The sequence below is a fragment of the Lithobates pipiens genome, unplaced genomic scaffold, assembly GCF_037356315.1.
Source record: "Lithobates pipiens isolate NorthernLeopardFrog02 unplaced genomic scaffold, aLitPip1_a1.2 Scaffold_8, whole genome shotgun sequence".
NCBI classification, from domain to species: domain Eukaryota; kingdom Metazoa; phylum Chordata; class Amphibia; order Anura; family Ranidae; genus Lithobates; species Lithobates pipiens.
The window spans coordinates 103264791-103292566 of NW_027507903.1; the positions used below are offsets into that span (position 1 = coordinate 103264791).

The 27776-nt window shown below is 44.0% G+C and overlaps 1 protein-coding gene across 1 annotated transcript; it reads left to right on the top strand.

The window, feature by feature from the left end:
* The first annotated feature begins 3941 nt into the window (after nt 1–3941).
* MRPL18 (mitochondrial ribosomal protein L18) lies at nt 3942–27751 on the top strand. The gene is made up of 4 exons (XM_077472861.1): nt 3942–4101; nt 9489–9675; nt 17098–17329; nt 27598–27751. Exons 1-4 carry the CDS (start codon nt 4065–4067, stop codon nt 27667–27669), a joined length of 528 nt encoding a protein of 175 aa, XP_077328987.1. The 5' UTR covers nt 3942–4064; the 3' UTR covers nt 27670–27751.
* Nucleotides 27752–27776: the final 25 nt, after the last annotated feature.

The window sequence follows — 27776 nt, forward strand, 5'->3', positions numbered from 1 at the left end:
TGAGGTGACTAGAAAAAGGAAGTTCAATAGCCAGTAGCCAATAGCTTCTGTCTTGTAGTTGAATCTGAGCATGCGTGATTTTTGGCGTGTTGGAATTGCATACACAAGATCAGAATTACCGATAGAAAGTTTTTCCGACGGGAAAATTGAGAACATGCTATCAATTTTTGGCTGGCGGAAATTCGAACAGCTAAATTCTGATGGAGCATACACGCGGTCGCATTTTCCGATGAAAAGCTCTTATCGGTCTTTTTCTGGCCGGAATTCCAATCGTGTGTACGCAGCATAAGAGGCTGCCTGTCTGTCCCTGTGGAGTTGCACCCACTGTAGCTGAGACAGCGAGACAGTGCTACCATCGCTAGCAATGAAGATTCAACTGCGTTTTACCCAGTAACAAAACGACATCTTGCTGCATCTGGCTACAGAGGTAGCAGCTCCATAGGCACAGACAAGGAGCCTCTTAAAGCAGAACTAAACTCCCCAAAAAACTCACCTCCCCCTTCCAGTGTTACATCTTCCACTGGCCAATGTCATCTTCTCCCTGAGTTTTCAGCCTCTTGATTGGCCAGTGGGGACGTCATCCGACAAAATGCACTGAGGTATCAGTTCTTCTGGCACATTCATTATGTGTCAGGAATCCACGCTGAGCTGCATATGCACAGCTCAGTGCACAATCAATGGAAAACTGCATGCAGTAAGTGTATATTATTGCAGAAGAGACATAGCACATGTCGTCAGGGCTAGGCAATTAGTACTCAAGTTAGAAGAATGGCACACAGAGCCCAAGGAACAGTTGCAAAATTATTATGTTGTTGAGTTGCAGACAAACAGATAACAAGTGGCGCTACAATTGCCAATCACCCACATTAGTAATGTAGCTGCAGTAACTTGACACAACAGTTCCAAACAGTATGGTGTAGCACCCTCTACTTTAGGTAGGTGCTAGAAGAAGAAGAAGGTTTTGTAAGTGCAGGTAAATTTAATCAGCCATAGCTTACCTGTTTGTTTTGATCTGTTTGGGCTGGGAGTGGCTCAGAGTAAGTTGGTGACTCACAGATAGTATCATCTTTTGGTTAGCTCCCTTCTGCTTCTAGAGGAGGTAAGGGGAAGAGAGGTGGAGCTGATTGGGGTGTTCTAAAGAGCCCTGACCAATCCCCGACCTGAATTGGCAGGCCTCCTTAAATACCTTGAGTCAGCGCAGCTGGGGAGGAGTTGTCAGTTGTTGGAAGAAGCTGGAGATGGAGCACTTGGTTGTCTGGGCCTTTGAGGCACTCCCCAGTCTGGGGGGGGGCTGACCTTAAGACTGAGGGGTTTGGGTGCAAGTCGGAGCCCTCTCTGAGAAACAAAGAAGGATTGTCACAGAAAATGTCAAGCACAAATAATGTAATTTATTAAAAGGTAAGTGAATACACCAAAGTAAATGCACCTCCAATATGGCAAACAGTGTAATAAACAAGCAACCATAGCCACATTGATACACAACAAATGAATACCTAAACCAAATTTACATAAAAGTGTGGGATACAATCATGATCGTAACAAGCCAGGGTCATAAACGGGAAATCTGGGTTGTGGCAAGACACAGATGGTGCTCTACCACTCTCCTGGAGCTCACCACTACCAAGGTCATGAAGGTAATCGTGGCTACCATCAGAGCAATGTACTGTAGGAGGGACCCAATTGAGGCAACTGAAAAAAGAACCTTAGGCAGAACAGGTAACCCAAACCAGGTACCCAAAAACTCGGATGTGTCAGACCCAATAGCAGATATAATCCTACCCTCCACAGGACAATCCAGCAGGGCAGTAAGCATAGAGTCCATAACATGAAGCCGCTCTTTGGTCAAAGGATCATCAGAGGCAGGCTGGAAAGCAGTCATTGGATCAACAGGCACTGGATTATCAGGCTGGGCAGGGACAGAGGCACATCAGTCTGGGCGACGGGCAGAGGCACATCAGGCTGGGCGACGGGCAGAGGCACATCCGGCTGGGCAAGGGCAGAGGCACATCCGGCTGGGCGATGGGCAGAGGCACATCTGGCTGGGTGATGGGCAGAGGCACATCAGGCTGGGTGACGGGCAGAGGGACATTAGGCTGGGTGATGGGCAGAGGGACATTAGGCTGGGCGACAGGCAGAGGCACATAAAGCTTGGCAGTGGCAGAGGCATATTAAGCTAGGCAGCAGGTAGAGACACATCAGTCTGGGCAGCAGCACATCAGGCTGGGCAAATCAAGCTGGCAGTGGGCAGCGGTATATGAGCATAACAGTCCAAGAAGAGCAAACAATATATAAGCAAGGCTTCCTCTCTCAGATGTACAGTACTATTATAAGAAATTAGGAGAGACGCCTCTTCAAAGTGGTGGTGGACTAGGATAGATGGATTACTCCATATACCATTCACAACTGTATGTATATGACAACAGGAAGATTGGGTACGCTTATCATAGACGGTGGACACACATGTATAAAAGACTCGATATGCCACATAAATTATAAGTTGGGGTGTTTTCTTTCCACAATGGGGTAATTTTTTGGGCGTTTTTATTGTCCTGGTGCTCCAGGGCCTTCAAAAGTGCAAGCGGTAGTCAAAAAATTAGAACTGTAATTAACGGCTGACGGTGCTCCCTGCATGTTGGGCCTCTGTATGTGGCCACGGTGTGTAAAAGTCTCACACATGTGGTATCACCATACTCAGGAGGAGTAGCAGAATGTCTTTTGGGGTGTAATTAGTGGTATGCATGTGCTGTGTGTGAGAAATAACCTGAAAATATGACAATTTTGTGAAAACAAAAAATCTTGATTTTGCAAAGAATTGTGGGAAAAAAGTGACTAAATACCTTGGAATGTCTGCTTTCCAAAAAGGGGTCATTTATTTCATTTATGGGGTATTTGTACTTTCCTGGCATGTTAGGGTCTCAAGAAATGAGATTGGGCATCAGTACATCAGATGTGATCAATTTTCAGAGATTGGCACCACAGCTTGTGGACTCTATAACTTTCACAAAGACCAAATAATATCAACCAATTTGGATTGTTTTTACCAAAGATATGTAGTAGTATAAATTTTGGCCAAAAATTTATGAAGAAAAATTACTAATTTGCTACATTTTATAACAGAAACAAAGAAAATTATTTATTTTTTTTACAATTTTTTTTGTCTTTTTTCATTTATAACGTTTTAGGTGAGGGAATCAGGAAGTGAAGCGCTGCGGCTTCACTTTCCGGTTCCCTACTGCGCATGCGCGAGTCGCGCAGCGCAATAGGAATTGTCCGCGCTGTCTCTGGGACCCGTGTGTGTCCCAGCAGACAGCGCGCAGGGACAGGAAAAGGCATAGACTCCCGTGGGAGTCTATGCCCGGAAGTGGGTGTAAATACCTGTCTTTGACAGGTATCTGCACCCCCCTCCCCCCTGAAAGGTGCCAATTGTGACGCCGAAGGGGAGGAGGGTTCCGATCAGCGGAAGTTCCTCTTTAGGGTGGAACCCCGCTTTAAATACCACCAAAAGAAAGCTCTATCTGTAGGAAAAAAGGACAAAAATGTCATATGGTACAGTATTACATGCCTGAGTAATTGTCATTCAAAGTGTGAGAGCACCAAAAGCTGAAAATTGGTCTGGTTAAGAAGGGTTAAGGGAGTGTGGCAGGGGGCATGTCCTATGCCTACTTGCTTTTTCCTAATAGGCGTCCCTCGTTCCTATTTCAGAAAGTTGGGAGGTTTGCACTTCTAAGGGGTAGGCACAGCAACAGTTACCTGTTTATTATTTTTTATTACAGCCGCCCTTGTACTTGTCTGGAAGCTCCTATGTACCGGCACATGGCTTTGTTTAGCTAAGATCGCTGTGCTCAGACAGCTATCTCCACAGCGTGCAGCGGATTTCATAAAACGCATGTGCGGAAGCAAGTAGGCGCCCTTAACAAAGATGGTCGCTCGCTGAGCGGACATTGTAAGGTTACCGGAAGTGCCCTGTGTGAAGCATGTCAGCGCCCTGAACTGTCCCTAACCGGAGGACGTTTATTAGAGCAGCTGGATGTCCGGGTAACGATCGGGAGGCGTTCCCCACAGCAATGTCCGTTCTCCTACGTGGCAGATTTTTCATCCAGGGTAAGGAGCTGTGTGTCCTCAGAGGGCCATGGAGTCTTCCACTGATATCCTCTGTGCCAGGAAATGCTACTTGTCATGCTGATCCTCTGACTTCACTATACCAAGTCCCTGTCCGAGAATATGTATGAAGAGTCAGAATTGTGACTTCCCTGAGATACATAGCTGTCCTGGGTCACTGCCAGAGACAGCCAGGTGACTGGTATTTTCTCCTGAGTCCTCACAGTTTTCAGATTCATTGTGTTCAGTGGTGGAATCAGTGCCTGTGTGCTCTGCCCCCCACTACATTTTTACTTTTAATGGCGGTGATGTTTGTTATGACCGGTGCACATTGCAGTACGGTGAGGGAAACGTGTGTGTGTGTGTGCGCGCTCCATACCTGGGTTTTGTAACGCGTTCAGAATGTGGTAGTTGCTATCAAATTATTACAGATTTTTTTTATATATATATATATATATATATATATATATATATATATTCGCAGGGCTTTGTACATATAGGAATACATGGACACCGGTGTTCTGGCGTATAGAGTCCGGGCATCACATAGTGTCCACTCCGGACGAAGCTTCGGAAAATCTCTGAAGCTGAACGGCGCCTGCGCCGTGAGTGGAGGTGGTGGCCCCACCATCCAAGCGGACACAGGGTTGTGAATTTTAGTGGGCCCCTCGCGGGCGAGCTTCGCTCGCCACGCTTCGGGCTCAGCCTCGCTGCGCTTGGCTCTTTTTTATTCTAACTCTATGTCTACTTGGATAGTGGGGATAGAACCTGGACTCGCGGCGCAGGCGCCGTTCATCCTCGGCAATTTTCGGAATCTGTGTTCCTGTGTACTGCGCATGCGCAGTACGCAGGGGACACTATCTGATGGAGGACGCTATTTGACAAGACACCGGCAGCAGATCACACACCCGGTGTTCCGCCACAATCGGCGACCCGTCAGATTAGGTAACGGAGGTGACATTCCGTCATCTGTGCATGTGTTGCACCAATACCTGGTTTGCTCAACCTGCAGTCAGAAGAAGGCAGCGGACATCTTACTACACCCAGCTATAGCTTGAATTTCACAGTCATTTTAGCGATAAAGTGAACGTATATAAATAGATATAACGTATTGGGATCTCTGATGCTGTTTGGATGTTCCATTTTGTAACAAGCTGGACGGCAGCAGTAGGAAGGTGGCGGAGGCCATGTTGGTACACCCCGCACTGCTCAGCGCTAAACCTTGAGGCTTTCAAAATGTAACATCCAAACAGTACCACAGGTATCAATATACTATATTTATATACACTCACTTTATTGCTAAAATTACTGTGAAATTCAAAATGTAGCTGGGTGTAGTAAGATGTCCGCTGCCTTCTGAATGAAGATGTTCTGTCAGATAAGCAAACCTGGTAGAGGTGGAACACATGCACAGATGGCGGAATGTCACTTACCTAATCTGATGGGTCGCTGATTCTGATAGTGTGTGATCTGCTGTTGGTGTCTGTGTATTCCTATATGTACAAAGCCTTGTGAGCTTTGATAGATCTGTAATAATTTGAGAGCTGATAACACCTACCACATGCATATGAAATCTTAGGAAAATCAAAAACTGTGTCGCGCTCCTCTTCTACAAATAGACTGATTGTGTCTAATGTGATCAACATAAATGACTCCTGTGTAGAAGCTATGCTTCTATTAAACATCCTTTACCCCTTGGCACTGACTCCCATCGGCCCTTTAAGGGTTTTGGAATGGAGGGGCTTATGGCCATGTGATTGGCGGTCACATGATTGGAAAACTCTGCTTGCGATCAGGAGCATTCCGTGAGCTGCCGGTCACTGTGTCAGGGGCGCGCGCTCTCGGCACAGCTCTGTTGGCGCTATTGCAATGCACACAAATATGCAGTTGCTCGGCTCCAAGGCTCGTCAGCCAAGAGACCATGTTTGCATGCGCTCGATTCCAACAGGTTAATAATACCAACAAAGTGGTGTGTATATATTATTAGACAAAATGGTGCAAAATTGTGTGCAGTGCCAAAATTAAAGTCCTCTATATTGCAGTGAGATCCCAATGGTAAATCAAAAAACAATCTTTCAATCAGTGATATTTCCTTCATGCAATACTCCTCCTTTTGCGTTTGCCCCCTTGTGATACTAATATCCAATAGTACTCGTGCTCCCCCACCATCAGGTGTGCACTTACCTGATAACGTGCCACCTCCCAATTAAAGGGATTGTAAAGTCAGAAGTTTTTTTTATTTTTTATTTATCCTAATGCACTAAAATAAAAATCCTTCTGTGTGTAGCAGCTCCCCTAATACTTGAGCCCCATCTCTTTCCAGCAATGTCCACAAGTGTCTCGACAGTCCAGCACTTTCCCTCCAGATTGGCTGAGATGCAGCAGTGACGCCATTGGCTCCTGCTGCTGTTAGTCAGCCAATCGGGAGAGAGAGGGGGCCGAACCGTAGCTCCGTGTCTGAATAGATACATGTAGCTGCAGTTTGGCTTGGGTGTCCCCATAGCAAGCCGCTTACTGCTTGGGCACTCAACAGGAGGAATGGGCCAGGAGAACTGAAGAGGGACCCAAGAAGAGGAGGATCGGGGTCGCTATGTGCAAATCCACTGCACAGAGGTTGAACCAGAAGTGACCAACTACTCATCTCTCCCATAGCTAATTAGCCACTAAAATCACTTCTTCTTTACTGGGAATCGCTGGCTGAAAAGATCATACTGGGATGATGCCTGTAGGTGCAGGCACCATTCCGGTATAACCACTGAAACCAGAGGACGTCCATACACCTCTTATGGGTGGCAAGTAGTTTAAGTGGCGGTAGGAAGAATTACCTGAATTTGCCGCACATGTCAGTAATGTTACATATTAAGGACAGCTCTGATCTGGTATACAGAGGTGCGCCAGTACTCTGAGCAGGGCATGCCTGTCCTGGGAAGCTGTCATATCTTGGACAGCTTCCCACACAGTGCTCTATCCCTGGCCTCAGTCAGCTGTCAGCCTGAGATTCCCTGCCTGAAAGCTAAATGTAAAGAAAAGAATAGGAGATACAGCTGATAATGACTTGTCACTGGGTGGTCGGGGGCTGATGGAGAGCTGAGAGACCAGTTCCACATCAGGTCTGCCCTACTTTTGAGTGTCGCTACACAGCAGTAGGTGGTTCTGAACGCCGCTGTTGGACTGAACTGCAGCTATGGTTCTGCCCACTGTCATGGGCTGTCAAAAGTGGAGAGGACATGGTGGGGAAGTAGTCTCCCTGTTTCCCATCAGGTCCCACACACCCCTAGTATGATGAACCTCGGCTGTATGCCTGTCGGTGTGAAAGGCGAAGTGACTAGGAAGGGGGAGGGAGTGTGCAGTGTGAATGTTCCTTCCTCAGTGTAGACGCAGGCAAAATGGGTTCAAGCTCTTAAACTAAGCCAGGAATTCTAAGGCTCTGCTTACATCTAGTGATTTGGGATCGTGGGCAGAATCGCTGCAATTTGACCTGTGATTCCAAATTGCACTGTAATGCTGGCAAACTATGCAAAAAAAAAAAATTGTATTAATAGAATAAACTGTGGAAACTTCCCAGTTGTTGGTCTGCTCAAGTCTATTAAAATGAATGTTTAGGCAAAAACAAACTACCGTATTTATCGGCGTATAACACGCACCCCAAGTTTAGGAGTGAATTTTAAGGAAAAAAAATCTTACATTTAAATGCCATCAATGCAGCCTTATCAGTGTCCATCTGCAGCCTTGTCCATCAATGCAGCCTTATCAGTGTCCATCTGCAGCCTTGTCCATCATTGCAGCCTTATCAGTGTAATTTGCAGCCTTGTCACTTTAATTTGCAACTTTGCCTTTTAAAAATGGTGCCGCCGAGTTACATAGCCGGATGTCCTGTGTATCTCGGCGGCGCTCGGTAGTTCTCGGTAGCCGTGAACGGCCGTAGGGGGCCGAAAGCCGCCCAGAGGCTCACAACGGCGGGGGATCAGCGTATAACACGCACCCACGATTTTCCCCTGATTTTAAAGGGGGGGGGGGGGGAGTGCATGTTATATTGGCTGTGAAGCCAAAAGCATCCTTAATGAATAGTGAGAAGTGGAGAGGGAAGTTGTTAGCAGCAACAAACATGCCGCTGTGCTACACAGCATACAGACGGGCACTATGCCTGTCTCTGTATGCCAATTTACAGTACATTCTTTTTTTAAATTTTGGTGCATGTAAAGTACCACTTTGTAAAAGTGACACTTAAGAACTACCTGAATCTTCCAAATGTGTAGTTAAAGCTGCTGAAATTAGCCGTAGTGTTTTTTTAATTCTGGCACAGGCCACTTTAAAGAGCCATACCACCCGAAAAGTGTTAGCACTTCTAAAATTGAGGTACAGTATAGGAAAAAAATATTATTACGGTATTATCTACTCCCAATAAGGTATCTCCAATGATGTGCGTTCTACCGGTGGCTGCTGCTGCTTTCTTTCAAAAACAGTTTTTCTACATGCAGCCGTCTTTACTGACGATTTGGCAGGGAAACAGCCAGTAGAGGCTGGAGCATAGCGATGACAGTGGGTTGCTTGCAGTGCAGCTCCTCCATTCAGAAAATGTCTTCTATTTTTGTTAGATTAAAAGGCATTCTGAGTTTTGACAAGGGGCATATGAACATCACAATCTCCCCTTGTCCAATCACAGAACACCAGATGAGGAAATCGTAAACTCTCCTCCAGTTTGATAAAAGTACTAGAAGTGCAATCATCCATATCATCAGGACGGAAAAGGTGCAGAACTGGCATTTCTCCCAGATATTCAGAGAATGTCTCAAACATCATCCAGCTGACAGGCTGGCTACTTCCAAATGGGGGGCCAACATATAATTTGTTATGTCTTCAGTCCGTGATGTTTCCTCAATCAACAATTCCTTAAACTGGTTGTAAACCCTTACAACCAACTTTGACCTACAGGTAAGCATAGATTAAGGCTTACCTGTAGGTCCAAGAAATAGCTCCTAAACCTACACGGTTTAGGAGATATTTACCGAAAGACAGGCACCGCTGTCTATGGCGCATGCGCCGTAGACAGCGGCGCACTGAGCGCACCGCTGTCAACGGCGATATGCCGCGAGTGGCAGCTCTCGCGCGTATATGCGGGAGTGACGTCATCGCGGCTTCGCCGAATGACAGCGGTGACTTCGCTGGCTCCTGTGTCAGGTAAGTGACACATAATGGACTATTATGTGATGCATAGTAGTCCATTATGCTTTACCTTTGTAGGGAATCAAAGAGGAAGTAAACTCATCAGGGTTTACTTCCTCTTTAAAATAAAAATTCTAACTGAAAAACGTTAATGCAAAATTTGTACACCGATTGCTCAGCTTTAAAATATCACTGAGGATCTAATGCATTTCTTCTTTTTGTTTTAGCTATCCGTCCAGCCAGTAGTACTGCCAGTGTTCATGTCTCTCCAGCAGTTGAGGTGGACACGCATGAAAACGAAATTGTAAACCCTGAATTCACCAATCGGAATCCTCGTAACTTGGAACGTCTGTCTCTTGCAGTTAAGGATCGTGGCTGGGGCACAGTGTGGCCAACCAGGGCATACTGGCATAGGTAACAACGTCGGGGTCAACAAAATAGTCTTCCTTTTAATAATAATTCTATCTTTAACCCCTTTTACATGGACCGCCTCCTGGCCCTTTAAGAGTTCTAAAAGCCGAGAGGCGGAGGCCGGCATTGGGCTGCACTGAATGTAAATTTTGATACCGAAAATGCAGAATGCACTTTGCTGAAAATGACAGTTTTTGAAACATTTTTTATATATAATTGTAATATATTTGACTTTTTAATTATAGGGGGTCCCCGGGTTACAAACAAGATAGGGACTGTAGGTTTGTTCTTAAGTTGAATCTGTTTGTAAGTCGGAACAGGTAATTTTTTTATTTTTTATTTTTTTTTAAGTGTAGCTCCAGCCAAAAAAACTATTTTTAAGCTTTTTGGATAACCTAGGGAAGGGTTATCACCCCTGTAACATTTGTTTAGCTGTCTGTGCCCCTGTACAGAAGATTTCACCTCACTTTCTGTCCCAATGATTGGATTTAGAAAATTTTGGGCTATTAGGGAAACAAGGATTGGTGATAAAGCATCAGTGGAGACACCTTTTTCCCATATTATCTCTTACAGGAGAGAATTTCCCTTCCTAGAGGTAGATTTCCTCCCTCCGTTTGTAAGTAGGAGTCGTTTGTAAGTAGGGGGCCCCCTGTAATAATAACAATTTAAATTAATATGAATTTATTGTTTGGCCATTATTGGCACCTTTTTTAGTGCAAGAAAAGCTCAAGAAAAATGCAATCTCTGACCATCTCTTTTATCATGTCTGCAATCTCTTACTTAAAGCAGAGTTCTGCTTTAAAAAAATAAAATAAAATTAGTCAGCCGCAACAAATACTGCAGCTGCTGATTTTTAATAATCAGACACTTACCTGTCCCAGGATCCAGCGATGTGGGCGTACAAAAACCCGCTCGTCTCCCCCCTCCTCCCTGCAGCGCCGGCATTGTAACTGTGGGCGCCCAGCTGTGCTTTCACAGCTGGGCACCCACTGCACATGCACAAGCCGCGCCGTGACTGGCCGGGCAATCATCTGGGACCTGTGACATGTCCCAGACGATTGCAGTGAGGGAGGGGGAAAAGGTGATCTTCCTTCTGCCACGGTGCGCCAGGAGGAAGTGGGAGCTGGGATCACGCCACACTGATTCAATGTCCCGGCATTGGGTCAGTGTTCCATCTATCACAGAAGGCGGGACATTGTTACTGCGGCCTGGCAGTTTAGCTCCGTGACACACAGAGATCGTGGCTCTGAGAGAGGGAGGACTCTGAGCTGCCAGGATGACACCCCCGCAATTGGCGGCACCCGGGGGTGTCATCTTGGCGGATCAGACTGCTCCCTCTCAGAGCCGTGATTTTCGGTTCCTTTTATCTGCACCTTTTCTCTTTCGGCCCGAAAATTTCGATGCACCACAAATTTGGGTCATGTAACCACTGTGATTGCCTGTCACAGCGGATACATGATCAGAAAGCTCCTGATCGCAAGTATGCATCGGGAGCTTATTGATCCTGCCGGCTACCGTTCTGGGAGCATGCTGTTGCCCGGTTGGCTGTTTTAACAGCGCATAATAATTTTATTATAAGGGAACATTTTAGTCCATTTGGTACTTCTGGTTTTATATGTGGATAAGTATGCATCATTTCTTGGCTAAATACAAAAAGGAACAGTCTATGCAAGCAAGCTTATTCAGTTCATTTAAAAGCGCATACAAGGGGAGGGGTGATTTACGCGCGTACTTGCATACTCACACAATACTGAGAAGTGATGGAGATTATTTTTTTTTTTTTTTGACTGAACCTGGTGCTAATTTACTTGTGCTCCCATGTGTACAGACCCATTGAAAACAATGAGCTGACTCTATTTCTACCTTTTCTCACGCTCTTTTTTTTTTTTTCTTTACTCTTCTTTCGAGGATGCTAACCTTCAGGTAACAATAGGGTGTATTGCACATCCCTAACACAGGTTCATCTGCTTTTTAGACCCCCCTTGTCTGAATCTAGTTAAGGATCACCATTCCTGGTTCTTTTGTACTGATAAAGGCCATTAGGCCCTGATTTATGATGTATACTGAATATAACACTGCTCTGTTGTAAACCTGATCTGTTGGCATGTATGACAATAAAACTTTTTTGTAAAAGAAAACAATGAGCTGTTACATAGTTGGTAAGGTTGAATACTTGTTCATCCAGGTCAATGTGTGTGTGTGTGTTCATGTCGATAATTTTCCCCATATCTCTGTATATTGTCTTCACTAAGATGCACACCCAAGAGTCTTTTAAAACCATCAATACTTCTGCTGCTACCACTGATTGTGGAAGAGTGTTCCACATCCTTATTGCCCTGACAGTGAAAACCCCCTACACAGTTTAAAGGGGTTGTAAACCCTCGTGTTTTTTCACCTTGATGAATCCTAAAAACAATCTGGCGTCCGAGATTCGCCAATATGGTGATCTATCGGATTTTAAAATCAATCTCCAAAAGTCTGAAGCAACAACGTCTCCCTATCCAATACCTAGGCACTAAAATTCTCTCTGACTTGCATCTCATTTACCAACTCAATTTCCAGCCTCTTCTGAACTGTTTTTCCTCAGACTTAGATGGAAGAACTTGGCAATATCATGGTTTGGTAGAGGTAGCTTTTTAAAGAGGAGCGTCGTGCCAAGGCTGCTCTACCTCTTGCAAGCACTACCGATTAGGCTATCGCAGAGCTTTTTTCGTAAGCTACGCTCAATATTTGTTAAATACGTCTGGCAGGGCAAGCCGCCATGGCTTAGGAGATCACTACTACAGCGACCAAAATTCGGAGGAGTTGACCTTCCCGATCCCACCCTGTATTACGCAGCAATTCATATGAACAGAGTTGTGGACTGGTGCAGACATTCACCACATAAATTGTGGGTCTGCCTGGAACAGGAATCGGTGCCAGTTCCCCTAGCGGATTTACTCTGGAGTGGGTCGCGTTTTTTTTCCAGATTTTTTTCTTAATTTTTTCTTTTATTTTTTTCTTCCCACATCCATTAATCAAACCCATGCTACAGGAGCTTCACAGATATTTCAGGATAGCAGAAACGGCAATCTTTCCTTCCCCGCTAGCGTCCACAATTGGGCATCCGGACTTCATACCAGGTCTCTCAGACAGATCCTTTAGGCTCCAACTGGAACAGAGACTAGTTGGAGCCTCCCCTTTTCTTGGTCCCTCAGAGTGGGTTGATCTCACAGGCCTGTATCTCACCCTTAATTCTTCTATTCTGGGTAAGTGGAAGATTTCTCAACTTTCACACTTCATTCGATCCCTCCCTGATAATGGCTGTTTTTTTCGTAGGCAACCTATGTCTTTTGAACATTTGTGCCTGGGAGATGAACCTGTACGGTAATCTCGCTCTCTCGCTCTCTCTCTCCATCTTACTTGCCCACATATCTCAACATGACCCCCCATATCTGAAGAAATGGGAGAGAGATCTTAACATTACCTTCACTGAAGATCAAAAGAACCGCATCCTCCTTTTTGCACATAAGTCGTCCTTGTGTAGCAAATACGAAGATATCACTTCTAAGATCTTGATGTGCTGGTATAGGACTCCGTCTGTACTAGCGTCAATATTTCCAGGGAATAGCTCACTGTGTTGAAGGTGTGGTAATCAAACTGGCACACTAATTCACATCTTCTGAGAATGCCCAGACTTTACCCTTTTCTGGAGGCGGGTATTGCAGATCATTCACAAGATCACAGATGTCTCCCTGCAGGATAAGCCAGCAGCAGTGCTCCTAAACCTAACCCCTATGTCCTGCAAGAGATATCATAAATCCTTATTGAAACACCATCCTTATCCTTATTGAAACACCATGTGTGGAAGCAACAATCTCCACCGGTGGCATCGCAATGGTTTTCTAGGGTGTGTGCGACATACAGCGTATGAAGCATCTTACAGCTGCCCTGGGGAAAGGGGGGAGGAGGAACACAACACTCGTTGGACACTGGAACCATTCTCGGATTAATACAAGTCCTACATCTGAATAACTTGTCCCAAGGAAAATTGAAGCATAGGGCTGTGGACCCTATCAGGACCCTTCACCCCCCCCCCCCCCCCCCCATGTACCTACCCCTTACCACTCCTTTACTCTTTATCTCCCCCCCCCTTCTTTTTTTATTTATTTTTTTTCTCTTCTTATTTCTGTTTCTATCCCACTTTGCCACCTTTTATCACCACTCTGCTTTCCTATCAAAGAGAAAATTCCTCTGGATTGCGATAATCTTTTGATACTGCCCCTGCAAAATCAGGGCCAAGAGCCACATATTAGTTGAAGTACATTATTTAAGTTTGGTAACCTAAAATACAATGGTTCGGTTTCAGCCAAATAAGGAAAGTTCACACTAACTCCCAGGTTGTCTTTGTCTTTCTTTAATACTCCTAATTATTGGGCTATGCAGGCCCAATAAAACTAACCATATTTCAGGATTGGGAGTTCTCTCTACTGTTACAGGCTTCAACTACTGTGGAGTCCTTAGACCCATTCTCCTGACCCAATATAACTATGGTATGAAATCATACATGTTTTCTCACTATTCCAAGTGGACTGCTCCGAAGAGTTATTTACATTGTCTATCTGATTATTGTAGGGAGGTATGTGTGTTAATTTGTCACTCTGTACAAACAGCATTCTTTAAATAAAGATTAAAAAATTAAAACGCCTGGCAGTGACCAGCGGCCAACCTATATAATAATATATATATATATATATATATATATATATATATATATATATATAATAATTATACATACTCTTCTTTTACCTGAATAGAACCCTTACTTAAGTATTCTTCCTTGACCTTCTTTGAGATAAGCCAAACAGGCAGTGGAAGGGCCTTTGAATTGTCTCATTAGCAGGATTTATTCACCTTCTCAGGGAAGTGGAGGCAAGTAATATTCTATAACTTTTTGGGGTGCATTGCTGTCCTCTAATGCTGCATGCAGTACATCATTTTAGAACAGAGGGTCTTATTTATAGAAAAAAAATTAAATAAAAAAATACTGGTGAAAGGTTGATACTGAATCACAAGCTGAGCATTTAAAGACTAAGTTCTCCTCCTTCTTCTTTTTTGTTTTTTTTTGTTTTGTTTTCCTAAATCCCAGCTCCCCTATGTACCAATATAGCATGAATGTACGTCTTTTGCAGAAATAAAACACTTTTCCTATATTTCTTCACCTGCTTACCTCACTCTTCATAGCTGTTTAAACACACTGCTTGATTACGTCTGCCTTCCTGGTCATGACACAAGAAGGAGTTGACCAGCTGACCTCATTAGCACACACCTTGCATCATCTACCCTCAGCTGGTCAACTTCCTGTGTCATGACCTAAAGTCTGACCAGGAAGTAAGGCAGAAGTAATGGAGCAGTTTGTTTAAACAGCTATGAAAAGAGAGTGAGGTAAGCCTATGTAGAATTAATGGAAAGCTGTTTTATTTTTGCAAAAGTAGTACACTAATGCTATATTGGTACATATGGGAGATGGAATTTAGGGGGAAAAAAAGTGAACTTAGCCTTTTAAGGCTATTGCACATTAGGTGTTTAGCCTGGGTGCGTCCAGTCTTGGCATTTAGGTTTGCCTGGGAGGCGCAGGTCCAAAATCTGTGACAAGCTGAAATGTGCTGCCGCTGGGTGGAGCTGAACACTGTACTCAGTAGTACTTGCTTTTAGCACCATATGTGTTCAGGGACATATGCCTGGAATGCAGGCATGCTTTTTTTTAATTGTAGATTTATTGATCTGTAATGCCATTTTGCAACTTCTAAAGCTAGCAAATACTTGTATAGGTTTCTTAACCACTTAAGCCCCAGACCATTTGGCTGGCAAAAGACCAGAGCGTTTTTGTGATTTGGCATTGTGCAGTTTTTAACGGACAATTGCGCAGTTGTGCGACGTGGCTCCCAAACAAAATTGACATTAGTTTTTTTTTTTTCCCCCCACAAATAGAGCTTTCTTTTGGTGTTATTTGATCACCTCTGCGGTTTTTATTGTTTGCACTATAAGCAAAAAATAAAAAAAATTTAAAACAAATTTTTTTTTTATTTTTTTTTTTATATATCGTAACTGCGATGACGTAGCGGACAGATTGGACACTTGGTGTTATTTGGGGGGTATTCGCATTTTATGCAGCGATCAGTCTGATTAAAAATGCATTGATTACTGTCTAAATGTGACTGGTAGTGAAGGGATTAAATACTAGGGGGCGCTGTAGGGGCTAAGTGTGTCCTAGGGAGTGATTCTAACTGTGGGGGGAGGGGCTATGTGTGACACAACACTTATTACCACTTCCGATCACAGGGAGCTCTGATCAGTGTCCTGGCACTAGGCAGAACAGGGAAATGACTCACCCCTCCCTTCCTGGCAAACTCACAAGAGTGAGAGAGCAAGCTGTGCATGATTTCCTAAGCCTAGGCTTTTTTTTTTCCAGACAAATGGGAAGTGAGCTGTATAAGGTATTTACTGGCAGGGAAAAAAAAGTTTTACTATCCAAAGTTAAAACAACAAGAGCAGAAGATTTAATGGATGGAAAGTTGAAAAAAATGACTGAAGGTCCGCTTTTAAAGCACAAAATCCTCCAGTTCACAAAGACGGTCTTTTTCAAGCCTGGATTACAAATGCATGACATCAAAATGACTTTTAAATGACAACAGCTGACCCAATCTGTAATGTAAGAGGAATCATGGAGATCTCATCCATGTGCTTTGGCGGTGTCCCATGTTTTATTGCTACTGGGTGTCGGTAGTAGACATCCTCCAATATTTTTTCAGTCCAAAGCCATGTATACTGGGAATATTGGATGATAGTATCTTGTCATCGTATGAGATTGAGGCTTTATCCAAAGTGCTGTTTCAGGCTTGTAAATTGCTCATTCAGCACAAACTGTAGATTTCCCCCAACCTGGAGAGGAGTGGATATGTGCTGTGGGGAATACTTTGATATGATAAGCTTTATAGACCTCCACCGTGGATGCCCAGCAAAGCTTAAAAGATTGTGAGAATCCTGGTTGGTTTCCCCAGGCACCTCTTTGATTTAGTGTTATACAGATTATTGTAATCCTATACTCCTCCAAACCCTGGGAGTCTGGGTCAGGACTACTTCTATTCTGAGCTGGAAATTGAAATTGAAGCTTATCTGTTCTGTCAGAGGACTTGCTGTACTTATACCAGTGTAACTTACTGTGAATCTTTTTCCACTATACGCTTTCGTATGGCGTTTGGCTGTATACACTGAAATTCTGTGCTCGGTGCCTTTTCCTGGACTGTATTTTTGAAAGGTGTGTGTGTTTTTTTTTTTTTTTTTTTTTTTTTTATTTTCGGATTTCAAATGGCAACAGTAGATGGCCATTAGCTGATTACTGTCACCATAACTTCATCTTAAATTTCTTCCATTTGTGTTTTTCAGGTTACGTGTGGAACGCACTGGACATCATGTTACCGCATTTGTGGAGCACACGAATGGCAGCATTGTGCTCTCTGCCTCTACCAGAGAATGGTGCATGAAAAAACATCTCTATAGCACCAAAGACGCAATGGCTTGTGAAAATGTAGGCAGAGTTTTAGCTCAACGTTGTCTGGAAGCGGGAATACAATATATGCTCTATCGGGACATTCCTTGGGTATTTCGATCTGAATCGGTAAGATAAATGCTCATCCAATCCTGTATGTAGGAGTAAACTATTTGTAAAGCTGGTTTCATCAATGGATATCTTCATTAGCAGACTCTGGCATAAAAATACAAAATTTGCACAACAATGTCTTCTTCCAGCAAGCTTCGAATCTCAGGCGGTTCAGCAGGAAGTGGCCAATATTCAAACCGTGTTTCTTAATCGTACATCACAGGACACAGAGCCATAGTAATTACTATGTGGTTTATAGGCCACCTTCAGGTGATGCACATTGGCACACCCTGAACAGGTAGTTGTCTCCCTATATAACCCCTCCCAGTACTGGGAGTACCTCCGTTTTTTTTCCGCCAGTGTCTAAGGTGTTGGTCACGAGTAAAGATGTGCTGTGTTGAGCTCCACTGGAGCAATCCTTGCTGGGGCTACATATGCAGCCAGATTCATTCAAAGTGTCTGTTCAGGCCAAATTGAATGGTACCCGGGCCTTGTGGCGGAAGAAGCGAGATTTAGCCCATAAACATTCTTTTTAGAGAGCTGGACCCCAGGATCCAGTGCTTTGGTGTTTTCAGCCATAAAGTTTTTACTGGTGGGGTGCTTTATGGGTCCAGGGGTGTGGGTTTCCTGAGGGTCCCCGGTTCCTGAAAGTTTTGTAAGGGAGCCCACCGTGAGGGGCGAAGATTGGGTCTGTTGGTTTTACCCTGTGGCGGGAAAGGTAAGTGGAGGTTTCTAAGGAATTTTTAGATTTTCTTATGAAATGTCTCCTTTAAAAAAAAAAAAAAAAAAAAAGAGTTAATATTGTCATGCCTAAGAGTCACCATTGGGGGCTGATAGAGCATGTACCTTGTCATGCTTTCCTCAAGAATCACGCTGTGTCAGCAGAAGCAGCAGGCTTCCCACTGGCAAGCAACTCAGACCTCTGGTAAGAGGTTAGGAACAATGGTCTGGCAATTACTTGACTGAGTTCCCCAAGTACCCTCGAGTTCAAGCCATCTGGTCACGGTGATTTATTAACGTTAAGTTTCTCCAAGTCTAATTCTATTTCTAATTCTGTCCTCCGTTAGCCATGAGGGTGCTTCCTGTGACGTGTCATGAGGATAAGCACTGCAGTTTTGATTACTAAAGCCCCCCTCCCGATTCCCTCGTGAAGACTGAAGAGAAGAATAAACTCAATACCTTTGCCATCTCCCCATTCTTTGTAACCAGATGTCCTTCCTCATTCTTTACGGGGCCAATATGGTCTGTCCTTTTTTTACTGTTTACATACTTAAAGAATATTTATTCTATACAAAGAGGGAGGAGAAGAGGGTCATCGATGATCTCTATGCATTTCAGGGTCCGAGCTGCTTCATCAAAAAGCAGTACATATCAGAATCTATATAACAATCTAAGATGCATGCGGCTATACAGGCCTAACCATCAGTCCAAGACCCCATTCACATTATGGCATTATCTGGCAGGAGGATTTTTTTCTAGCGCTTTTACATTCTGATTATTAGGTTATTAACCAATCCTTATTGAGGCAGACCATTGTTCCTAATTTTTACTGACAGCCTACTAGGGGTGCAACGGATAAAAAAAACTTACGGATCGTTCCTCGGATCAGAGTCACGGATTGGATCATTTTTCGGATCAGCAAATAATAATTGAATTTGCAAAAACCTGTAAATTCCACCACCATATAGTCTCCACTGTAATATTCACAATCTCCCCCACTGTAATATTGGCGGGGTATTGGCAGAGTATGGAGGGATGGACTGCAATTGTCACAGAGCAGCGCTGTGGGCACTACAGATCCAGCCCACAGCGCTGCTGCCATCCGATCACTCCCCTCCACTGTACACATCAGTACACAGAGGGTAGAGAGGAACATGACGCCGGTTTGCTTACAAGTGATCGCTCCATCATTTGACGGAGCGATCACGTTGTAAACGGCTGCTGGGTGTACAAAGATGGCCCCCGCTCCGGAGCTAGGCCGAATCCATGGCCTTTCCTAAGGCCAAGGCAGCGGAGCAGATCGTGGGGTGTACCGATCTGAACAGGGTGACCCGTTCAGATCACAGATAGGTGACTATCTGTTCCACCCCTATAGTCTACTGACTGGTACCAGCAGACTGGAGAAAAGCCAATGTACCACCAATATTTAAAAATGGGCCAAAATACATCCCTGGGAATTGCAGACCAGTTAGCCTAACATCAATAGTATGCAGGCTCTTGGACGAGATAAGGAACTATATACAAGATTTTAGTAATGAAAACTGTATCATTAGCAGTAATGGTTTGGCAAGAACGAATCCAATCTATTAACCTTCTATGACGAGGTGAGTTGCCATCTAGATTAATGAAGGCCCATAGACGTGGTGTATCTGGATTTTTCAAAAGCATTTGAGGAAACCAGGACCCACGACACCAGTGTATGGTGTCAATGGGTCCTGGTTTCAATGGGTCATCCCGACACCTAATGGCAGTCAGGGTTCCATTGTGTAGCTTGTAGAGGTCTGTGCCTCCCCCAGACCATCACTAACCCACCACCAAACTGGTCATGCTGAATGATGTTACAGGCAGCAGAACATTCCCCACGGCTTCTCTAGACCCTTTCACGTCTGTCACATGTGCTTAGGGTGAACCTGCTCTCATCTGTGAAAAGCACAGAGTGCCAGTGGAGGACCTGCCAATTCTGGTTTTGCAGTTATGCCAAAGATTTGTAGGATAGGAGTTTCTGCCACATCCCTGAATTGGTACAAATACAGAAACCATTTCCTCTATGGGACTTTGAAAGGCGGAAACTTCTTAGCAATCAGTGTTGAAAACATCTTTATTTTATTAGAAAAGTTAAAATCATGGAGGTGATAAAAATCAATTTGGATGCATATACAAATAAGGTGCAGTATCAAAAAATATACAGACAACCACTGGACTCTGTCAAATAGAGAGATGAGACAGATTCCTAACACGTTTCAAGTTATGTGACAGTAATCTCTTCTTCAGGGCCTAGTGGTTCAAAAACGAATATTAATGGTCTACAATCAATAGAGAACAAAAATCAAATTGTACATGGATACAAGAGCTATAGAATAACAGTGTTATAATATTGACACTGACCATATGTTTTTAAATATCACCAGTATTGCATCCTATTAAAAAAGACAGGAAGGGTTTGATGCCATGTATTATCCTGGCTGGAAAAAACAGTAGGGGAGAGAAATTGGAGCAAGGCTTCTCTCCAGGATCATCCACTCAGCACACAGGGGCCGACCCTGTCATAAGTCTGAAGAGGTCGGTGTTTCTATTGGGTGCCCGTGGCTGGGTGCAGTGCCCGTTGCCATGATGCCTCCTGTGCACTGCGGACTTCCGTCACCTTGGCGCCATGTCCCGTCCCCCTCCATCGGGTGGATGACGTCACAACGCTGATCACCAGCGCCGATGCTTGTCCTGGCCTTCCCTGCCGGGATGACTCTTCTGGGCGTGGGCCTACGCGCCGGGGACTCGACAGGCACTCCCTCCCTCTGATCCAGACCTCATTCAAGCCACAGCTGTAGAGGATACACCTATTTACAAAGAGAAGCCTTTTTTAAAGGCTGACTTCTCAGCTTAGTCTCATGCTGCCATTTGCACGGTACAGACAACAGATTTCCACCAGAATACTGGTAACAATTAGATATTTTTTTGCATTACTTTGCAGAGCTCATTTGAGCTGGATACCATCCATCTTGCATGGATCTTCATTACTGCGCCTTTTTGTATATTCACAATACATCTTTGGTACACTTTTTGTGATCCATACTAATTCTATAGCCTTTTTATAGATAATCTGGTGTAACTTGTCTGGCTCTTTGTACACCTTCTTCCTCATTTATTTGCTACTAACATATCGGTCACAGATTTGCGTACTATTGCATATATATCTCCATACCATCTAGTCCTATACACTTTGTGTTAAATAGTTTTTTTTTTCCTCTAATGCATCTGTGGCGAGTTTGGGCGGATCCTGGTCTTGGCTCTGCCGTGCTCCAATTTCTCCAATTCTGGTGTTCAATGGCAAATATCAATCAAGCTTGACTGTACTGGGCAGTGAGAATAGGACCCACTAGAGGGTGTTAGTCCCTGGGGCCACCCTCATGAAATCTGTTTGGTCAGAGACATTCACACCAGTGGCCTGCTGGAGGTCATTTTGTAGGGCTTTGGCAGTGCTTATCCTGTGCCTGCTTGCACAAAGGAGCAGATCCTGTTCCTGCTGATGGGTTAAGGACCTTCTACGGCCCTGTCCAGCTCTCCTAGAGTAACTTTGTCTCCTGGCGGTTTAGGGGGTGCACACAGCTCCCAGCGGGAACCACCAATCCCTTCATAGGAGAGACTGATCAGCCATCTGCCTGTGTGAACAAGGCAAACGGCAGATCTATCAGGAAGGGAAAGATCTTGTGATTCAGCTAAGCTGAATTGCGGATCTCTTTTCCTTCAGTGTGTCACTGCCCCACACAGTAAGCACCTCCCTGGGGGACATTTAACCCTTTGATCGCCACTGGTGTTACCCCCTTCCCTGCCAGTGTCATTTATACAGTAATCTTTGCATTTTTATAGCACGGATCACTGTGCTGGTGTCACTGGTCCCCAAAAAGTGTCACTCAGTGTCAAATTTGTCCCCCGCAATCCTGCTAAAAATCACAGCTCACCACCATTACTAGTAAAGATAAAAAAAAGTCCCTAAATCTACCCCTTATTTTATAGACACTATAACACTTGCGCAAACCAATCAATATACCGTATATACTCGAGTATAGGCCGACCCGAATATAAGCCGAGGCCCCCAATTTACCCCCAAAAAAACTGGCAAACTTATTGACTCGTGTATAAGCCGAGGGTGAGACATGCCTGTCCATCCCTGTGTGTGTGTCCGTCCATCCCTGTGTGTGTGTCCGTCCATCCCTGTGTGTCCGTCCATCCCTGTGTGTCCGTCCATCCCTGTGTGTCCGTCCATCCCTGTGTGTCCGTCCATCCATCCCTGTGTGTGTGTGTGTGTCCATCCATCCCTGTGTGTGTGTGTCTCCATCCATCCATCCATCCATCCCTGTGTGTGTGTGTCTCCATCCATCCATCCATCCATCCCTGTGTGTGTGTGTCTCCATCCATCCATCCATCCATCCCTGTGTGTGTGTGTCTCCATCCATCCATCCATCCATCCCTGTGTGTGTGTGTCTCCATCCATCCATCCATCCATCCATCCCTGTGTGTGTGTGTCTCCATCCATCCATCCATCCCTGTGTGTGTGTGTCTCCATCCGTGTGTGTGTGTGTGTCCAGCCTACCTGTGTCCCGAGCCTTTGTCCCGAGCCTCCGTCCCGTGTCGTGCCTTGCCTTCGTCCCGTCCCGTCCCGTCCTGTCCCGTGCCTTGCCTTGCCTCCGTCCCGTGCCCTCTTCGTCGGCGGCCATTGTAAAATTCAAAAGCCGCGCCTCCTCCTTCGCCTGTGATAGGCAGAACACTGAATTTCCCAGCAGCCTGTGTTCCGCCTATCACGGACGTCGTATCATCCTCGTCCGTAGTACGAGGATGAGAAGATGCCCGTGATAGGCGGAACACAGGCTGCTGGGAAATTCAGTGTTCCGCCTATCACAGGCGAAGGCGGAGCCGGAGGCGCGGCTTTTGAATCATAGAATGGCCGCTGTCTGTCTGCTCGACACGCTGATCGAGCGGGCAGACAGCGATGACTCGAGTATAAGCCGAGGGGGGCACTTTCAGCCTCAAAAAAGAGGCTGAAAATCTCGGCTTATACTCGAGTATATACGGTACGCTTGATTAAAAAAAAAATACATTTACAAAAAATATGTAGCAGAATGCATATTGGCCTAAATTTTATGAAGACATTTTTTTTTTTTTATTGGAAATGTTTTATAGCAGAAAGTAAAAAAAATTATATATTTTATTTAAAATTGTCGGACAAAGGACACAGATTTTATTTGGGTACAGCGTCGCACGACCGCGCAACTGTCAGTTAAAGCGACACAGTGCCGTATTGTGAAAACTGGCCTGGTCAGGAAGTGGGTAAAAGCCCAAGTGCTTTAGTATTTTGTGATTGCCCTCATAGCAAGCCACTTGCTATAACGGAACTCTTGGGGGAGGTTGATTCCAAGCTGTGCTTTGCTCTCCTCACAGGCTGTGATTCACAATGGCGTCCACTGAGGAGAGAGAGCACCGCTGCTCTCTGGCACAGCACCGGATCAAGATCAGGCTCGGGTAAGGATAAGGGGGAGCTGGGCAAAGATGCCTAAATTAAGACGCCTACCTTTACAAACACTTCTGGAGGTCCTGGACTCTGAGTGGGGATATCTGAAGCCTGCAGCTACAAGCATCATTAGGATATCTTTCAGCCGGTGATTCTGTGCACGGTAAGAACAATCATGGCGATAGTTCAGCCGCTTGATTGTTCTTACAGGAGGGGACACCCCTCCTGCCACCCTTCAGTGCTTCTACCAGCGCTCCTGTGCGATCAGCGAACCAGAGAATGAATCAGTCGCCACTGGAAGTTGATCATGGAGATGACTGGGGAACCAGAAATCTCTATGACCCTCGGATGCCCGGGCACGTCCAGGCCGGCGGATGTAAACAATGCCGGGGGCTCAGCTGGAAAGGCTGAGACCGTTCATTATTTCATTATTTTTATATCTATATAATCTCTCTCTATCTATACTTTTTTTTTTTTTTTTTTTTTTCCTCGGTCTTATGGACCCTACATGTCTCCATAAGGAGGACCTGTCCCGCATTATTCTTATTACAAGGGATGTTTCCATTCCTTGTAATAGACATAAAAGAGTGTTAAATAAAATAAAAAATTGAGAGCGACCCCTGTCCCCACATGCTCGCGCACAGAAGCGAACGCATACACAAGGCATGCCCACATATGTATGGCATTCAAATCACACATGTGAGGTATCGCCTCATGCAAGAGTAACAATTCTAGCCCAAGACTTCCTCTGTAACTTTAAACTGTTAACCTGTAAAAAAAAAAAAAAAAAAATCAGTGTTGCCTATGGAGATTTTTAAGTACCAAAGTTTTGCGCCATTCCACAAGTGTGTGCAACTTTAAAGCGTGACATGTTAGCTAACTAATTTACTCGGCATAACATCAGCTTTCACATTATACAAAAAAATTGGGCTAACTTTACTTTTTTTTTAATTCGTGAAACTTTGTTTTTTTTTTCCAAAAAAAGCATTTGAAAATTCCTGTGCAAATGCCGTGTGACGTAAAATTTTGCAACAATCACCATTTTGTTCCCTAGAGCAGTGATGACGAACCTGGGCACCCCAGATGTTTTGGAACTACATTTCCCATGATGCTTATGCACTCTGCAGTGTAGTTGAGCATCATGGGAAATGTAGTTCCAAAACATCTGGGATGTCAAGGTTCGCTGTCTCTGCTTAAAAAAAAAAAAAAAAAAAAAAAAAAAAAAGGAACATATATAATATTTGGGGGTTTTGTGTAAACTTTCCAGCAAAAAAATAGATTTTTACATGTAGGAGATGAGTGCCAGAATAGGCCCGGTGCGCTTGCCTTCCTCTTTGACTTACCAGCACAGTATATTTTTGGCTCTGCAGGCAGGGCTGACACCACATATAGCAAAACTATGCGGTGTCAGCCCTTCCTACTTGATTCTGATGCATTACAAAGACCATCTCCGTAATCCCTCCTTGTATATACAGAGCACAGGAAGTTATTGGCTCACAAGATTTCTTGCAAAATCATCAGGCATTTATTTATTTATTTGCACTTATTGAACAAATACAATGAAAAAACCTTCCATGGTATATTTAGCAGATCAAATGAAGCAAATAGGAGAGAATTTCTTTGCTGGGGTTTGCACACACGTGAAGTCTCAAGCCTAGGAAAGCCGAGTCCAGCAGAGATCTGTAAACATGAATCTACTGATCTCCCACGGCTCTGTATTGTGAGTCTCTCTGCCATGGTCATTAGACCACGGGTCTCGTGGTACAAAAGGTTCATGCCCTTTCCTTGCTGTGTGTAGTGTTTTTCTTGGCTGCTGAATATAGAGTGCTATAATTATTCGGAGGGTTTTTTTCTCCATAAAAACATAACACTTGATTTAAATGAAGAACAATTTCATGATTGCACTCTTTGTGTGCAGCTTTTGTATTTCCTGAGAAAATGGAAACCCTTGAAATGAATAACCATAGATCATTATTGCAAAGGTTTATTAAATTGCACAGTCTAAGCTACAATAGTGTGTATGTATTTTATATGGAATAATAAGCCTCATTAATCTCATGGTTGCTCACATGGAAACTCCTGTGGTTGACACTCGGTTCAGCGGGTGAAAAAACAAGCAGCACATATTGCCATGTCAATATAGACACAGGAGTGTCCTTATTGTTTTATCATATTACTGTACACTTGTATGTCTCTGTATTTGTTCTGTTTGAGCTTAAAAGCATCCTTATTTATCTTGGATGTAAAAAGTAGCAGTTCATAAATGTATTCATCAGTCTGTCTGGCTTAGTCTGTACTGATGATGAAGGATATCTAAACATTGAAAGCTCATCAGTGCATTTGGCACTCACATTGCCCGTGACTGTTCCCAGCTGATTAAGTTATTGTGGGAGGGAATGTGTCAGATCAGCGGTTGAATCAGAATTGTGTTAACCACTTTCAGACCAGACCACTTTTTGCGTTTCGGCACTGCGTCGCTTTAACTGACAATTTTGCGGTCGTGCAACGTGGCTCCCAAACAAAATTGATGTCCTCGGAACACCCCCCCCCCCCCCCCACACACACACACACACACACACACACACACACACACACACACACACACACACACACACACACACACACACACACACACAAATAGAGCTTTCTTTTGGTGGTATTTGATCACCTCTGCAGTTTTTATTTTTTTCACTGTAAACAAAAAAAGCGACAATTTTGAAAAAAACTAATTATTTTTTGCTATTATAAATATCCCCCAAAAATATATATATAAAAAAAAAAAAAAATGTCCTCAGTTTAGGCCGATACGTATTCTTTTTACATCTTTTTGGTGGAAAAAAAATCGCAATAAGCGATTGATTGGTTTGCGCAAAATTTATAGCGTTTACAAAATAGGGGATAGTTTTATGGCATTTTTTTTTTTTTAACTAGTAATGGCGAGACCATTGTCATTTATACAGCAATCAGTGCTATACAAATGCACTGATTCCTGTGTAAATGACACTGGCAGTGAAGGGGTTAACCAGGGGGGTAGCAGTGTAGGGGTTAAGGGGTGTGTTACTAACTGTGGGGGGCTGAGCTGTGTGCTAGTGAACACTGATCTCTGCTCCAATCACAGGAAGCAGAGATCAGTGTCACTTGTTGCTAGGCAGAACGGGGAGATGCTGTTTACAATGGCATCTCCCCATTCTCCTTCCCTGTGAGATGATCGAGGGCATCCCCAAGGGCAATCGAGTCCGCGGGTCCCGCGACCGGAACTCACAGGGGGTGTGACCGGCAGGTGTGCACGCGATGGCAGGACGGCAAATTCAACCGGATGGTTCAGTTTGCCTCGTTGGTGCCAACCCTTTCTGTTTATTGCTTGGGGGACATCCCATGGTGTATGAATACTCTACTCTGCCTGTCTCTTACTGTACAATTAGGATGAATGTTGACTAACCTGTAAATTCCATATCTGAGTACAGGACACTGGCCATCCTCCCTTCCATTCCTTTGTTTACTTTATCTCTCTACAAGACTGAGCACTCACTGATTGGGGTAGGGTTATAGAGGAGGCACCAATGTCCAATCACCTGAAGGTGCACACCTACAACCCATGGTGTATGAATATTCTGCTTGTGTCTTGTCCTGTACTCCAAGAAATGGAATGTATTGGCAAGTAAAAAAAATAAATATATATATCTCTATATCTATATCTATATCAATCTCTGTCATTTCTTTTTTCCTATCAGAGAGAGGCTTCCACTGTGCTTTTTAGAAAATCCATGGTGCTCCAAGAATACTTTGTCATATATTCAGTGATTATTTGTAAAAGCAGTCTGTGTTTTTTTTTTTTTTTTTTTTTTTTAACGTTTCATGCAGTAAAACTTTCAGTTTCCTTTTAGCTGAAACTATTTCTCAGCATCCTGTATAACAATAATACATTTATAGCAATACTAAGCATATAATTAAGTAAATGATTATTATAGTGTGTTTTTGTTTTTTGTTTTTTTGTTTTTTGTATGTATGCAGATTGCTTTGTCTTATTGCAAGCAACAATTCCAATTATATCTCTTTTGTTTTCTAGGTGCAGCGGCTTCGGAAAGCAATGATCGAAGGTGGAATATTATTAACGGAACCCCCCCGCACATATGAATAACATTACCAAGAAAAAATTGATTTTAGTGAAGGCGACTAACCAAGCTGGTCAATATGCAAATAAATCAGTTTTTTGGACAATATTCTGAATTTGTTTTATTGAGATTA

Excerpts from the sequence above, each read along its gene's own strand:
- MRPL18 (XM_077472861.1), top strand. The coding sequence starts at position 4,065 with ATGTCCGTTCTCCTACGTGGCAGATTTTTCATCCAGG. Across the intron at positions 4,102-9,488 it reads TGGCAGATTTTTCATCCAGG|CTATCCGTCCAGCCAGTAGT; the intron begins GTAAGGAGCTGT and ends TTTTTGTTTTAG. Across the intron at positions 17,330-27,597 it reads GGGTATTTCGATCTGAATCG|GTGCAGCGGCTTCGGAAAGC; the intron begins GTAAGATAAATG and ends TTTGTTTTCTAG.